At 45.3% G+C, this 14974-nt stretch overlaps 4 protein-coding genes across 4 annotated transcripts; 3 read left to right on the forward strand and 1 right to left on the reverse strand.

Moving 5' to 3' along the window:
• The first annotated feature begins 1369 nt into the window (after positions 1 to 1369).
• Positions 1370 to 3685, forward strand: LOC108094024 (cap-specific mRNA (nucleoside-2'-O-)-methyltransferase 2). The gene is made up of 3 exons (XM_017194454.2): positions 1370 to 1473; positions 1530 to 1964; positions 2018 to 3685. The coding sequence occupies exons 1-3, from the start codon at positions 1447 to 1449 to the stop codon at positions 3635 to 3637; spliced, it is 2082 nt and encodes a 693-aa protein (XP_017049943.1). The 5' UTR covers positions 1370 to 1446; the 3' UTR covers positions 3638 to 3685.
• On the reverse strand, positions 3628 to 4631 carry LOC108094025 (ubiquitin-conjugating enzyme E2-18 kDa). The gene has a single exon (XM_017194455.2). It carries the CDS (start codon positions 4329 to 4331, stop codon positions 3867 to 3869), a length of 465 nt encoding a protein of 154 aa, XP_017049944.1. The 5' UTR covers positions 4332 to 4631; the 3' UTR covers positions 3628 to 3866.
• Positions 4632 to 4937: 306 nt separating this feature from the next.
• Positions 4938 to 7692, forward strand: LOC108093942 (ribosome biogenesis protein BOP1 homolog). Its single transcript, XM_017194327.2, is given in 6 exon segments — positions 4938 to 5085; positions 5153 to 5392; positions 5395 to 6478; positions 6540 to 7027; positions 7097 to 7392; positions 7453 to 7692. Coding segments are annotated over 6 exon segments (2361 nt in total). The 5' UTR covers positions 4938 to 4986; the 3' UTR covers positions 7607 to 7692.
• A 423-nt stretch (positions 7693 to 8115) lies between these two features.
• On the forward strand, positions 8116 to 14227 carry LOC108093943 (regulator of G-protein signaling 17). Its single transcript, XM_017194329.2, has 7 exons — positions 8116 to 9790; positions 10284 to 10584; positions 10769 to 10777; positions 12256 to 12333; positions 12397 to 12458; positions 12520 to 12808; positions 12868 to 14227. The coding sequence occupies exons 2-7, from the start codon at positions 10292 to 10294 to the stop codon at positions 12950 to 12952; spliced, it is 816 nt and encodes a 271-aa protein (XP_017049818.1). The 5' UTR covers positions 8116 to 9790; positions 10284 to 10291; the 3' UTR covers positions 12953 to 14227.
• The last annotated feature ends 747 nt before the right edge of the window (positions 14228 to 14974 follow it).

The following is a 14974-nucleotide window of genomic DNA, read 5'->3' on the forward strand; positions in this document are numbered from 1 at the left end:
CGAAGATATAGAAGCCATGGCAGGAGCAAGCAAGAGGCATAGATCTTGGCGGGACGATTACCCCGAAGCGACTATAGAACGTTGGTTCGCTGCCGGGGCTTCTGTGAACCGTCTATAGGCATTACATTACAGATATTTATGCGCGATTATACAAAACAGTCACGTGCCGGTCTCTTCTATATACATATCGGCACAAACACTGGTCCGCGGACTTACACCTATATGTATGTGCTCCGACCTGCTATTTATATGTGGGATATATGGATATAGAAAGGCAGGGAACGTTACTCACGGCCGATGTCGAGCCACAGGCAGCAGCGAAGCCCCTTCTCTCACCCGGGATCGCTTTCCGATCCTTTGCTTTCGACGGCTTTGGAAACTCATAATTTGAATATCGTTATTATTATTCATATGAACACGACTCACGTTTCAAATGGCTATAAAGCCGGCAAAGCATGCACGTATCAAGTAAACCCGTTGACCACGATGATTGAGGCTGAAATTCCGAAACCCCCAAGACATAACCACATTCCATCAGAAATTACAAATGTTGTATATACGATTTTAGGGCTTACTCATAACTTTTCTACAATTTCTCCGACTTCCGTTTTTGGCCTATCCGCATCAATAAAATTAATTTTAATTTAATATTAGTATGCGCAATCGAAGCACTAACGGCTTATGACCAATCGTTTTGTAACCAGGTAGTTTGGAGACCCCTTATCTGTCGACTGGCTTGCGCTTTCTAAAACACTATCCATAGAACTGAAGAAATTAATTTTAATAAGCCATTTGGTATTTCAGACACACATTCCCAACTACCAATTTCTACGGGAAATGCCTTGACGATGATCGGCTTTGAGGGTGCAAAGGAAGTTCTTTTACTAGAAGATACACTAAGGAACTTCAAAGAGACATGACGACGTTTTAGTTATGACTTATGGCCTAACATTTTTACAAAGATTTAGTTTTTTAAATTGAGTTAGGTGTCTTTTATTCAAAAGGTTTGCATTTCGAAAAGTAATATCAGCAGTGTTCCTTTATTCAAAAATTACCTTTTTTCAAATTTTTTTTTATATTGAAATAAAATATTTCTTACATAAATTCTTATAAACAATAATAATCTTCAAAACAAAAAAAAATCAATTGCCAACGAATACATTAGGTAGTTACAAGTTTAATGTACACATTTTATTAAAATTTATTTTGTTATTTTTTACAATATCAATGTTTGTATATGTTTAAAATAATTAACATCAGTTAATTGAGTACTTAGTGTGCCAAATCAATTCAAGTTTGATATCATAATCGATAAGCTTACCGGGTTTAAGTTACCATCGATAGAACTTAAGCGATGGATCGCGTTTAGCTTCAACCATCTCTAATGTGCGAATCTCAAAAGGGATCGGCGTTGTTTTTGCGAATTCTGATTTAAACATCACCGGAATGAGTTTACAGTTTAAATACCCAAGAGTAAGTGCAGAATTGTACGTCAAATCCTGATTTATCTTATTCTTTTTCCTCTACAGGCGGACTATCAGTCAACCTCTGAACTGGAACAGCTCTTCGAGAAGAAGTTCTTCTACCAGAAGCCACGGGGAAAAGAATCATGGCAGTTGCCTGCGCAGGAACAGGCTCTTTGCAGTGAGTTTTACCAGTACGAGGCGCTTCAAGGACTCAGGGAGCAGCTAAATGCAGTTAAAAGCAAACTTAATGATTATGGAGTTCAGGATTGGAGTGCTCATACCAACAAAAGGGATCCGTCTGGCGAGGTATCCTGGCGACTCAAAAATGAGACCAAAGCGGAGTTTGTAACTGTCGCCTGGTGCAAGTTCTTTGAGTGCTTACATCGCTATCCTTTGGTTAAGACTCCAGTGGTCAACACCCTGCACCTCTGCGAGGCTCCTGGAGCATTTATTGCTTCTCTAAATCACTACTTACACAGTAAATACACTAAAGATGAGGCAAGTTTAAAAATAAGCTTTTTGAAGAATCAATAACTAAACTTTATTTGCAGATTAAATGGCACTGGAGATCGACTACCTTGAACCCCTATTTCGAGGGCAACGCTCTAAACCAGATGATAAGCGATGACAGGTTTATTTTTCACACCCTGGACAATTGGCTATTTCACAAGGATCTCACTGGCAATATATTAGATGTGGGCAATATAGAAAACCTGGCAGAACGATGTGCAAAAGACTTTCAGGGACAAGTGGATTTGGTCACTGCCGATGGCTCCATCGATTGCGCGGCACAGCCAGATTGCCAAGAAGAGATTGTGGTTCGCCTGTTTTTCGCTGAAGTGTTAAGTGCTTTAAAAGTTCTCTCCAATGGAGGCAACTTTCTGGTGAAAATGTTTACGCTCTTCGAGGCCTGCAGTGTGTCACTTTTGTACATGCTGAACTGCATCTTTGAGAAGGTGCACATTTTTAAACCTGCAACTTCCAAGCGAGGAAATTCTGAAGTGTATATCATCTGCCTAAATTACCAAAAGAACACTCCTGGCTTGCCTCATTTGCTGATGGAGATTCAAGCCAAGCTTGCTCAGCCAAACGACACCATGGTGATGCCATTGTTTGCCAGATCTCAGATACCCCAGGACTTCCTAATGCAACACGAGATCGCCTGCCGACTGTACATGAACCTCCAGATAGATGCCATCGAGGGATCCATCTTTGCATACGAGACCAATAATCGACTTTATCTAAGACATCTTCACCACTTGCGCGTGCTAGTCTCCAATACCTTCTACAGTCGATACAAGGTGAAACCTCTAGAGGATAGTCTCTGCATTGTGGACAAGGAGGCGACTAGCAAGGCTCTAGGATTTTCAGTTCCCGTATATGGAGGATCCTATACAGAAAGGGAAAACTTGAAACACGGTGATCTTCTGAAGCAAATTTACTGCCTAAGGCGAGAATTTAACCAACTAGAAAAGTGTGCCAGCGCAAAAGCAACATATTCATATGTTAAAAATAGGGTGAATCCGCTGAAGCTGAACGTTTCCAGAGGAGCCCCTGTCCAGAGTCTGCAGAGCAGCATGTTTGCTGCAGAACCTATTCTCCTTCTGCGCCTACGCATTCTGGACACCTTTGATCTCGATCCTGTTTGGCAGTCTGCGCCCAAGTGTCAGGTGGAAAAGAAGACAATCAACTACTTGCCGCCAAAGGAGAACGAAAGCTTTCACTCAGCTCAGGAGCGCTTCTTTGTGGATCTACTGGAAACAATTCTAAAAGAGCAGCCCCAAAGTATTGCCTTCCACAAGTTCCTGTTCCTTACCCACTACGCCGCCTCCTTGCTCCTGTTTCTTATGGAAACCATTTATGAAGAATGCAGTTTCGAGAACAATCAACAGCAGACCCTCACTTTGAGCAAACTCAAAGAAACTGACAACAAGGAGTTAAAGCAGGTCCTGCAACAACTAAAAGATGAGCAGGCGGGTGCCATTCACAGCCTGCTAGACATCAAGGAGCTGCAGAAGAATCAGTTTAGCAACGCTCTCATTCAGCACAACAACAACGTGCTATTGACCTGTTTCCGCGGCATGTTGGGCGAGGAGTCCTTCCCCATGCCGCTGGCTTTAGCACCGAACTCGGAGGCCTCCGCAATGCAAGAGCCAGCTGCTGTCTTTTAACATAACGAACATGTATTTCTCACTTGCATAAAATTACAGTGCTACTTTTACAAAACTAGGTACTCTGCCGGGGGAATCAGCTTACATGTTTTCTGAGGGTAGTTTTTTTGTTGTTGGGGATCGAAAATTGAAATTAAATAACTAACTGAAAATCACAAGACTAAGGGGGCGCGGGTGTACATGGGTCGTGGTTGGGGCCACCTGCTCCTCCTTCCTCTCCGCCAATCCGCTAGTCCGCCGGACGCTTTTCGCTGTGCTTCTTGGTGTAATCCTCGGCATTCTTTACGAACTTCTTGCGATCCTTGAGGAACTCCTCGGCCAGTTCCGCCCGCAGCGGATGCTCCGGCTCAGGGTCGTTGATTAGGTCCACCAGGGCCTGGACCACCTGGTCGGTGCGTGTGGCCGGCTTCCAGTTCTCCGTGCTGATGATGGGCAGGCATACCTGACCCTTCTCATCGATGTTCGGATGGTAGATCCGCGTCTTGAAGTTGATCTTCGGCGGCTTGAAAGGGTACTCCGCCGGGAAGTTGATCTCGATGCGGAAAGCGCCCTTGTTGTAGGGAGGATTGTCCGGCACAATCAATCCCGTCCAGCGTAGCAGGTTGTCGTCATCCGCCTTGATGTCCCGGAAGGCCTTTAGTGTGTTCTCCTGCAAATCGCTCAATTCTTTTCGCAGGCGTCGCGGCGCAGTCATCGTGATGTCTGTGTGTGTGGGCGCAACTACGTGTGAACGAGTGTGTGTGTGCGTGGGGGGTGAGAGGGGCTGCTTTTGCACTTTTGTTTGCCCTTGTGTGAGCTGGAAATCGATGGTTTTCGCCTTTCGGATGAGTAATACGATCGATGGGGCGCCGGTATTTTGTTGTTGCTATGTCCCCAGTGCTCCAATTGCCCTCTGTCACCTTTTATTTCCGCACTGGCCCCAAAATATCCGCACGTAAGTCTGCAAATTCCACTGAAAATGGTTCGACCAAGAATCCCCAACTTGCGTTAGGGTATTTTAGGGGATTTGCTCACGATGGCGTTATGGTGAGATTGCACTAGCCAACATAGCTTTTTTCAACGCTTTTAAACTAGTTTATATCTGTATCAGAACTTTTTATTTTCATGTATTTCAAATATCTGACACAAAAATAATCCAAGATGTTTTCTACATATTATCTTTAAAAAATAATAAACTAAACTCGTAATGCTAGTAGTTTTAGAAATTTGAAACTATTTTTAGCTATTTGTAAATCCGATAACAATAAGCATTGGCGGCAAGTAAATCGATAGCCGACCACTTTATTTAACTTCCATCTCTATCGCTAACTGCAACACGTGCGCCGCGTTAGATTTGTTTTCTCCTCAAAATGACCAAAAAACTAGCACTGAAGCGCAAGGGAAAGGAATCAGAGCCCACAAATGAAGTGGCCGCCAGTTCCGAGGCCTCAGAGAACGAGGAGGAAGAGGTAAGATCGATTGGCAAGCAATTAAAAATGTAGTCAAAATCACCTGTGTGTGTTTTTGGTTTTTAAGGACCTGCTGCAAGCCGTAAAAGACCCCGGTGAAGACTCCACAGACGATGAGGGCATAGACCAGGAATACCACACCGACTCCAGCGATGAATTGGAATTTGAGAGCGATGAGGAGGGCAACTACTTGGGCAGAAAGCAATCCTCATCAGCTGAAGATGAAGAAGAGAGCAGTGAAGAAGAGGAAGATGAAGATGAGGAAGAGGACGACTCCGAAGACGAGGACCAGGAGAAGGAAGAATCCCCTGGCACATCTAAGCAAAAAAAGGCGATGAGAAACCCGGCAGCAGCAGTGCCGCCACCAGGAATGTCCCCACAAAGGAGCTGACCAAAAGAGATCCCTCCAAGACAGAATACGCGGAATCAGACACCTCAGACGAGGAGGACATACGCAACACAGTGGGCAACATACCTATGCACTGGTACGACGAGTACAAGCACATCGGCTACGACTGGGATGCCAAGAAGATTGTGAAGCCACCACAAGGGGATCAGATCGACGAGTTCCTGCGCAAAATCGAGGACCCCGATTTCTGGCGGACGGTCAAGGATCCGCTGACAGGCCAGGAAGTACGCCTAACGGACGAGGACATTGCATTGATCAAACGCATCGTTTCGGGTCGCATTCCTAACAAGGATCACGAGGAGTACGAGCCCTGGATCGAATGGTTCACCTCGGAGGTGGAGAAAATGCCCATCAAGAATGTGCCCGACCACAAGCGATCTTTCCTACCCTCCGTTTCCGAAAAGAAGCGGGTCTCTCGCATGGTTCACGCCCTCAAGATGGGTTGGATGAAGACAACCGAGGAGGTGGAACGCGAGAAGCAGGCCAAGCGCGGTCCCAAGTTCTACATGCTGTGGGAGACGGACACCAGCAGAGAGCAGATGCGTCGTATCCACGACCCTGTCTCGGCGCCCAAACGTGATCTACCTGGTCACGCAGAGTCCTACAATCCACCGCCAGAGTACCTCTTCGATGCAAAGGAAACCAAGGAGTGGCTTAAGCTCAAAGATGAGCCACACAAGCGCAAGCTGCATTTTATGCCCCAGAAGTTCAAGTCGCTGCGTGAGGTTCCCGCCTACTCGAGATACCTTCGCGAGCGTTTCCTGCGGTGCCTGGACCTTTATTTGTGTCCGCGTGCCAAGCGCGTTAAGCTAAACATCGACGCCGAGTACCTGATCCCCAAGTTGCCTTCGCCGCGTGATTTGCAGCCCTTCCCCACGGTGGAGAGCATGGTTTACCGCGGCCACACCGATCTGGTGCGATCCGTTAGCGTGGAGCCCAAAGGAGAATACCTTGTCTCCGGTTCTGATGACAAAACAGTCAAGAGTGAGTCCGATTTCTACTTACCAATTTTATTATACACCCTAATAATAATTATTCGATACAGTTTGGGAGATTGCCACTGGCCGTTGCATCCGTACAATTGAAACCGACGAAGTGGTGCGCTGCGTGGCTTGGTGTCCTAATCCCAAGCTCTCCATCATTGCGGTGGCCACTGGCAATAGACTGCTGCTCGTCAACCCTAAGGTGGGCGACAAGGTGCTGGTGAAGAAGACCGACGATCTGCTCGCCGAGGCGCCCAGTCAGGATGTTCAGGAAAGTGAGCGCATCAAGACGGCGGTGCAGTGGTCCAACGCAGAGGCTGACGAGCAAGAGAAGGGCGTCCGGGTAGTGATCACTCACTTCAAACCCATTCGCCAGGTGACTTGGCACGGACGTGGTGATTACCTCGCCACTGTGATGCCCGAGGGTGCCAATCGATCGGCTTTGATCCACCAGTTGTCCAAGCGGCGCTCACAGATTCCATTCTCCAAGAGCAAGGGTCTCATTCAGTTCGTACTTTTCCATCCTGTAAAGCCGTGCTTCTTTGTGGCGGTAAGTGGAATAGATTGTTGCAAATATAAGTTTACTTAATAATCAAATTTAATCAAATTCGCTCCACAGACGCAGCACAATATTCGCATCTATGATTTGGTCAAACAGGAACTGGTCAAGAAGCTGCTGACGAACTCCAAGTGGATTTCGGGCATGTCTATCCACCCCAAGGGAGACAATCTCCTGGTTTCCACCTACGACAAGAAGATGCTCTGGTTTGATTTGGATCTGTCGACTAAGCCTTACCAAACCATGAGACTCCATCGCAATGCTGTCCGCAGTGTGGCCTTCCATCTCCGCTATCCGCTCTTTGCTTCAGGCAGCGATGACCAAGCTGTGATCGTCTCCCACGGCATGGTCTACAAGTAAGAGCCTCTTTATTGCTTATGCCGAAATCCCTCTAATGTTTTTTTTTTTTTTTCTAGTGACCTGCTGCAAAATCCTTTGATTGTTCCCCTCAAAAAGCTGCAGACCCACGAGAAACGAGATGAGTTTGGCGTGCTGGATGTCAACTGGCATCCTGTGCAGCCTTGGGTCTTCTCCACTGGCGCTGACTGTACGATTCGACTATACACGTAAACTGTGTATGAAAGTTGCGTTCGTTCCATACAGTTTTGTGAAATTTCTATAGTGAATAAATACATTTAATAATTTTTAATTAAAAATGGAAATGGTTTTAAATTTCTTCGCTTTCGAAGCGTAGTAGTGTTAAAAAAAAATATAATTATTTTACACAAGAAATGTTAAAGTGGATTTCAATTTGCAGACTACTACATTTTTAAAAACTTAATGATCATTTTGTTTACGTCCCGGGTTCCGAAATGAATGGGATCCCAAGACCAAAGTGTAAATGCAACCCTGTCGAAAGTTTTGAAGTTCTAGCCCCAAAGCTTTGCGAGGAATTCCAGCGGAGCGAAGAGTCCCGTGCTTGTTCTCTTCGGGCGACTCGCGCACATGTGTTCCTGGTATCTCTCTCAACCGCTGACCCTCTCTCCTGTGTGTACCAGGAATTCTAACTGTATAGCTATGCCAGCGAGCTTTTCGCTCAGTCCACCTTTGGAGCCCCCGCTCCCCACTCGCCATCCACCCCCCAGTGGACATTATCTTGGATTCTCGGGAGGAGCGCGCGCATTGGAAAATCAAGAGCTGGCGAAACGGCACTGCTTGGAAATCAGTCGCCTGCCTTTGCCCGACCGGAGAGAATCTCGAATCGCTCGAATCGACCTGTCGAGGATTTTGGCTTCTGGGTGCTGAGCAGCCAAAATCGCAGAGCGCAGAAATCGAATGGGAAAAAGCGCTGCCGTTGCGGGGGCCCCGAGAACGAAGGAATATAATAAAATATGGCCGAGGGCGAGATGTGAAAATGTGAAAATGCCAGTCCAGGCCATTTGAGTGACCACGAAAATTGCAGTTTTTCCCGATTCGTTTCCACACAAGAAAGAAAAAATCAAAGCACAAGCAAAACAATTTCGGGGCGAATGAAAAAAATATACACACAAATACACACATTTCGATTCCAATTCTAGTGGCAAAAATTCGTATGTACTCGTCGTTGCTCCTCAAAAACATACATACATACAAACGCGTCCCCCTTTTCCCGCCCACCCAATCGCCCAAAAATCCTCAAAGAAAATACGTGTGTGCTTCTCAGTGAAAATATGAACGGAAGCGTTGGTGAAACAATAAAAAAAAGTATTCATATAGATAGCTAGATTAAGGCAATGGTCAAAAACAACAAAGGAACAAAACCAGCTGATTTGTGATAAGTGCAACGACCAAAAATCGCAGTCGCCTCGAGTTACAAGTGCAATTGCTGGGTTGCCTACATGTTGCAGCTGTTGCAGCAACATCAGCCCAAGTGGAGAAAATCACGCATACGCCCCATCCGCCCATCGGGCCAAACAATGCGCTCCACTTAGCCAAGTTGCGTGTCAATGTGGTGGACTCCCCCCCGCAACCACACACACTCACACACACACGCACACTCACAGGCACAGGCAGAGGCAGAGGCACATTTGTACATATATATCAGTGTAATGACTAGCCCAAGAAATAAATAAAGGCCAGAACAACAACTACGGGGGCAGCTCCAGCTGCTCATAAATTTCGTAACGCTTGTGAAATGTGCCCCTTGGTGCACGGGGCCATTGAATCGCTAGATTTTCGCCAGTAAATCCAGAGCGGAATATGTAAATGCCGTAGGCGCCACCACCCGCGCACCATCAACTCGCTAAAAACGCTCGCACCACCAACCCCCAAAAAAACAAGCCCACGCGAAGTTCAAAATCAGGATCCAGGATACGGAAAACTACTACTCCAAAAGGTTATCCGAAAAGTCGACAAGAATTTCTGGAATTTTTGGTCATGTAAAATCGCCCAAAGAAAAGCTAAGAAAAAATAAACCAAAACGAAAACTAAAATCAAGAGCAGCAGAGCGAGAGGGAGAGTGCGAGTGAGAGGAGAAGAAAGAGCGCCAGAGAGTGGGAACTTTCGATAAAAAATTATTAGCAAAAACATAAATACGTAACGGCCTCCTCGTCCTCCCTTTCGTCGCCTTCCCCCAAGGAAATCGGGAAAGAGAAGCCGAATCGAGGAAAAGAGCACGCGAGCGAGCGGGTGAGTGGGTAGGTCAGTGGCAGTGGGCGGTCCGCCAGCTGGGGCAGCACCACCATCACCACCCATCTCCATCTGCACCTCCTTCCACCTCTTCTACGTCCATCGGCATCGGCACCGCCAGCGTCAACCTCAACTTTCAAAGGGCAGGTAAGTGCACACGGGAAAAGAAGCAGATTGACATTTGGGCGAACTCCTTCAGGTTTTACTTTCAAGGAACTCTGTTGAATTCTATTTGCATTTACGAAACGTCTTGTCCAAGGATTACTACTGTCAAATGTGTTAAAAATAGTTTAAAATAAAATTCTTGTTAAATATCACTCCATTTTTCTTGTGCTGTATGTTTGCATATTAATTTCAGAAGAGCTTAAAAATCATCATAATCATCAAGAAACTTTTTATAAGAATCTGATTCAATAAAATCACTTATAAGTGTGTTTAACAAATTGTAATCTGATTATCCAAACAGTTATTAAACAATTATCAATTAAGTTGTTAGTGATAGATAAGAGGCATACTCAACTGCCAATTGATGACTAATTGAATCGATATTTTTCTCAGTGAACGAGGGGTTCCTCCACACTCCTCAACCCCCAGCTCAACTGTCGGTTTATTAACGATTCAATTTGTACCTTCATTGCAGGTAGCGGCATGTCCTGCACCGTTTCGGAGCTGCCCAGTGGCTGTCGACTGCGCGGCATGACTGCATCCTCACAGCAAAGCGCCGCCAACAACAGTGGCAACAATGGGAACGGCAACGGGGGAGGCGGCGGCGGAGTGGGGGGCGTCGGCGGAGGAGGCGGCATCTCGCCCACTGTGGGCGGCAGCGTGGGAGTAGGCTCTACGGCCAACGTGCTGCAGGAGTCCAACGCGGCCACGTTGCAACGGCCGCAGTCGCAGAAGCCGTGCTGCTTCTGCTGGTGCTGCTGCTGCTCCTGCTCCTGGTGAGTACGTCCCGCCGAGTCCGGGTCCGAGTGGATTCGCTGGCCTACTTGTTCACACCGCTCCAATCCTCTGACACGAAATCAATTTCTTTCTCGTTACCGCGCTGCCTTGACTCGACGTTGGCCACAACAACTACCAACACCGATGCCCAACAACCAATACCAACCGCAACCGTAACAACAGGGCCAAATGGTAAGTAGACTCCTCGAGCACTCATACTCTTTTACACCGGGAGAAATAGTCAAGTACTTGAACTTGGGTCTGTGAAGAGGGTTACAAATTCTATAAAAACCAGTATTGTGAATTCCTTTATTTTCTTTTTACGCTTTAACGATTAAATTCTTAATTTCATTAAATATTATTTCATTAGTGTAGCCATTCAATTACCAAGTTTGGTTTAGAATCAACTTGTAGTTTACAATTTCCTTAGTTTTTCGCAGTGCAGTCATGGATATGGCCACGGTTACGGCTATGGTTTGGTTATTGCTTTGGCTTTAACTATTGCTCTGGCTGTGGCTGTGGCTGTGGCTATGGCTATGGCCACTGACATGGACTTGGACACGGATGGGGATAGGGAGGTCCAAATGAAAGTGGACACGGACACGGTGGCCTTTCTCCTGGCAGCTGGCAACGCCGCCGCTTTCGAAAGCTCTCTCTCGCTCTCTCTCCCTCGGTGGATTTCGAACTTTCTCCCTTTCTCCGCTTTCGCTCTTTCGAAACACTCTTCAAATCAGAGTCACTTGCTCTCAATTTCTCCCGCGTTCATTCACAATTCCGGGAGCAAGTGGTCGGGCAGCGAAAAGCTCTCTGGAGGGCACTTTTCAAATCAAATATAAATAAGTATGTGGCGGCTCCTCCGCGGCTCCTCCAAGTGTTGCATGTTTTCGTGAATGAAATCGAAAGTCTTTTCGGCCACCCCCTCCGCACCTTTGTGTGCCCAACTGGGGGGTTACCAGAGCCCAAAAAACCCAGCACTCGGCACCCCAATGTCCCCGAACCCCCTGGCCACATTTAATTCGATTCATATAGAGCGCAATATGTACGGTTGTGTGACTTTGATTAGGTATTGGGCCAGCGAGTCGCTCTGATAACTGACGAACAGATAAGGGAGCTTTGTCAAGTTCGAGTACTCCGGTGCTCTGTCTCCGGGCTTCGAAACCCAAAACCGATATGACATTGGCCCATCTACAGTGGTCACCCTGGAATGAAATATTCTAATATTTTACAAAATAAAGGTTACATTTGTTATACATATTCTTGTATGTCTTAACGAACTATTCTTGTACTTTTCCTGAGGGTTACTATTGAATTTTTACTGTAACTAAGTAATTGTTACTGTTTAGCATTGATTTTTCACTATTATGTATGCGTATGTGTGTATGTGTACTTTCAAAAGTTACTGTTCATGCTATTTATTAAAGGTATAGTTTTGTACATAGGCCACATCAGTTGCTATTCAGTAGCTTTCGCTATCAGGAGTTTTATCTATCGAGCGCCTACTGTATTTACACATTTATGCTATTTTGCGCCAGTTAAAAATGAGTCAGGCTGGGCGGCAATTCAGCAATGGATAAAATCGTAGTCTACTTTAAAGGGTGATTGATGAGTTGTAAAATCAAAATAATCGACATTTAACAAGCGTTCCTCTGTTTTCCTTCCTATCTTTGCAGTCTGGCCATCAAGAATGCGGATGAAAATGCCCCCACGAAGCGAGATCTCGTAAATGCCGAATTCCTAGATGGCGAGCAGTGAGTTCATGCAAATGAAAACGAGAAAAGCCCGAAAAAACTTACATTAATTGTACATTACAGACCCACACTGGAGGAAATCCGTAGCTGGGGAAAGAGCTTCGACAAGCTGATGAAGAGCTCAGGTGAGCCATTAAAAAATGACATTCTGATCCCCACTAATCTGGCCTAACAAATCGTTTCCAGCTGGTCGAAAGGTGTTCCAGAACTTCCTGCGCAGCGAATTCAGCGAGGAGAACATCCTGTTTTGGCTGGCCTGCGAGGACCTCAAAAAGGAGAACAGTGCGGAGCTCGTGGAGGAGAAGGCGCGCCTCATCTACGAGGACTACATCTCGATCCTGTCGCCCAGGGAGGTGTCGCTGGACTCCAGGGTACGCGAGATCGTCAACCGGAACATGATCGAGCCGACGACGCACACCTTCGACGAAGCTCAAATCCAGATCTACACACTGATGCACAGAGACTCATATCCGAGGTGAGTTACTCCTGATTTTCTTTAAGGTTGTTCTTAAATTAATTGTTACCCTTAAATAGATTCCTAAACTCGCAAAAGTTCAAGACACTCGCTCAACTGCAAGACAACTCGAATGCCGGCTCCAAGGCGGACAGTCCCACTTAGAGAGGAGGATCACTGATGCACTGGGTATCCCGGACCGGATGTGGATCGTATTCAGTTGCGCTGTGTCGCCTTCCGTTGCTGCTCTCCCTAAGGGCATCCCGTCTGGCTCTCCGCCCCCGCCGCTGCTGCAATCGACTAAGCAATATGTACCCATTAGTAGAACCCTTTAAGCGTTTTGCGCGCAGCCCCGAATCCCCGAATTCCCGGATCCTCGGAGGGGCGGACGTCGGCCAGATGATATGCATTGCATTGTACGTGCAACGGATTCCTTCTCTCTACCCACGTTCTAGTCGTTAAACAAACCAAAGAGTTAAGCACCACGCCACACAATTTGTTTACACCGAGGAGCTGGTTCGACCACAGCAAGCATTTTCCATAAACAAACAGCCAGAAAGCTAATTCGAAACGAGCGACACAAATAGCATCTATTGTAATACTAGTGATCTAAGAGACGTATTAATCAAATTGCAACAAAGATTACGGAACCCGCTAACCGATAAGTAAATTTAAACGTAATCATAAACCGCAACGTAACAGAAATACTTTTTCCAAAAAAATACCAAAAAAAAAACAAGCAAGAAAACAAAAAAATCTTTTTAAACGTATTACATAAATTTATAAAATTATATATACACACCAGCATATATATACGGATATATAGAGACATTTAACTTGACTAGTTTTGAAATCGTTTTAGGTCATACGAGTAATGACATCGAAGCATTTTGTAAATACCACAGCAGACGGCAACACTTTCTACTTTCTTATGAAAACCCATTGAGGATCGAGTCCTTTCTTAAGCAAATCTCACAAAGCCCCATCTTGAGCTGTACTTCGAGCCAGACCAGAACAGACCATATGCCCTATAAAGTCTAACCCGTAACCGAAACCGAAACCGAAACCGAAACAGAGACCCGAATCCAAAGCAAATGCATAAATAACGTGTACTATATTATTTCGATGTCGAGCTGATTTCCAAGTCGAAAGAAGAACGTTTCGCAATATCACTGCCAGCAAAAACAAAAATCAGAAGTTCGCAAGAGAAATATCCTCTTATAATGTATTATGCAATTGTTTTTCTAGAGAAGCGGAAGTTCCAAGAGTTTCCCCCACATTATCCCATTTCTGCATTACAAAATATATATGGAAAAACAGTATTATAAATAACAAAAACGCGAAACACAAAAGTATGGTTACATTTAAATTTTAGCAAAAAGTTGTCGAATTGAAAACTAAAAACATAAAAATAAAAAAAACAAGAGTTTATAAGTGAAACACAGAACATGCAGGAAGAATTTCGGTTCGAGCCCTGGCTAAAAGTTAACATTGTATTTCGATCTTAAGTTGGTTTCCTTTAACCTTAGGTTGTCTGTGTTCGAGGCACAATATTTTAAAGTACAATATTCATGTGTGTACCTTTGTTGCGGGGAGCAGGGAGTGTATTTTCGTAGCTAGTTGGTGTGCCTAGTTTTAATGCATCTATCGATACCATGCCACCACCCACAACACCCCAACATGAACAAGAACAGAAACACAAACAGTAACTTTAATAGCGTTTAAGCATCTTCCAGTTCCCCTCGAGAAACCACTATTTATTTTTAGCTTAAAACTCAGTTTAACAAGGTTGACCAAGAAATCGGAGCACTTTTAAAACCAAAAATTAAGGTGCTGAAAAGCGTAAACTACTGGCTTGCTTTGTCCACTCTTAGAAACCAAAGAGTATAACCCTAAAATATCTGAGACTATTGGAAAGCCCCACATAAGTTCCTATATTTTTTATAACAGTTCTGACCCGTTCAAGATCCGACTTCCAAACCCAATAATTCAGATAAGCACTTTCCACCTCAAGCTTCCGCTCTAGTCCTCAAAAACTTGACTTTACGCGTCACTCAGGCTGCTACTTGGAATTGATCATTCGACAACCGCTTTCGCAATATAGAGTTCGGGATCGCCGGAATCGCCGGAATCGGAAAGATCGGGCCCCGAAAACCAACGTCAGTTTCCACGGTTTGTTAAATTAAT

The sequence above is a fragment of the Drosophila ficusphila genome, unplaced genomic scaffold (assembly GCF_018152265.1).
Source record: "Drosophila ficusphila isolate 14025-0441.05 unplaced genomic scaffold, ASM1815226v1 contig_414, whole genome shotgun sequence".
NCBI lineage: Eukaryota > Metazoa > Arthropoda > Insecta > Diptera > Drosophilidae > Drosophila > Drosophila ficusphila.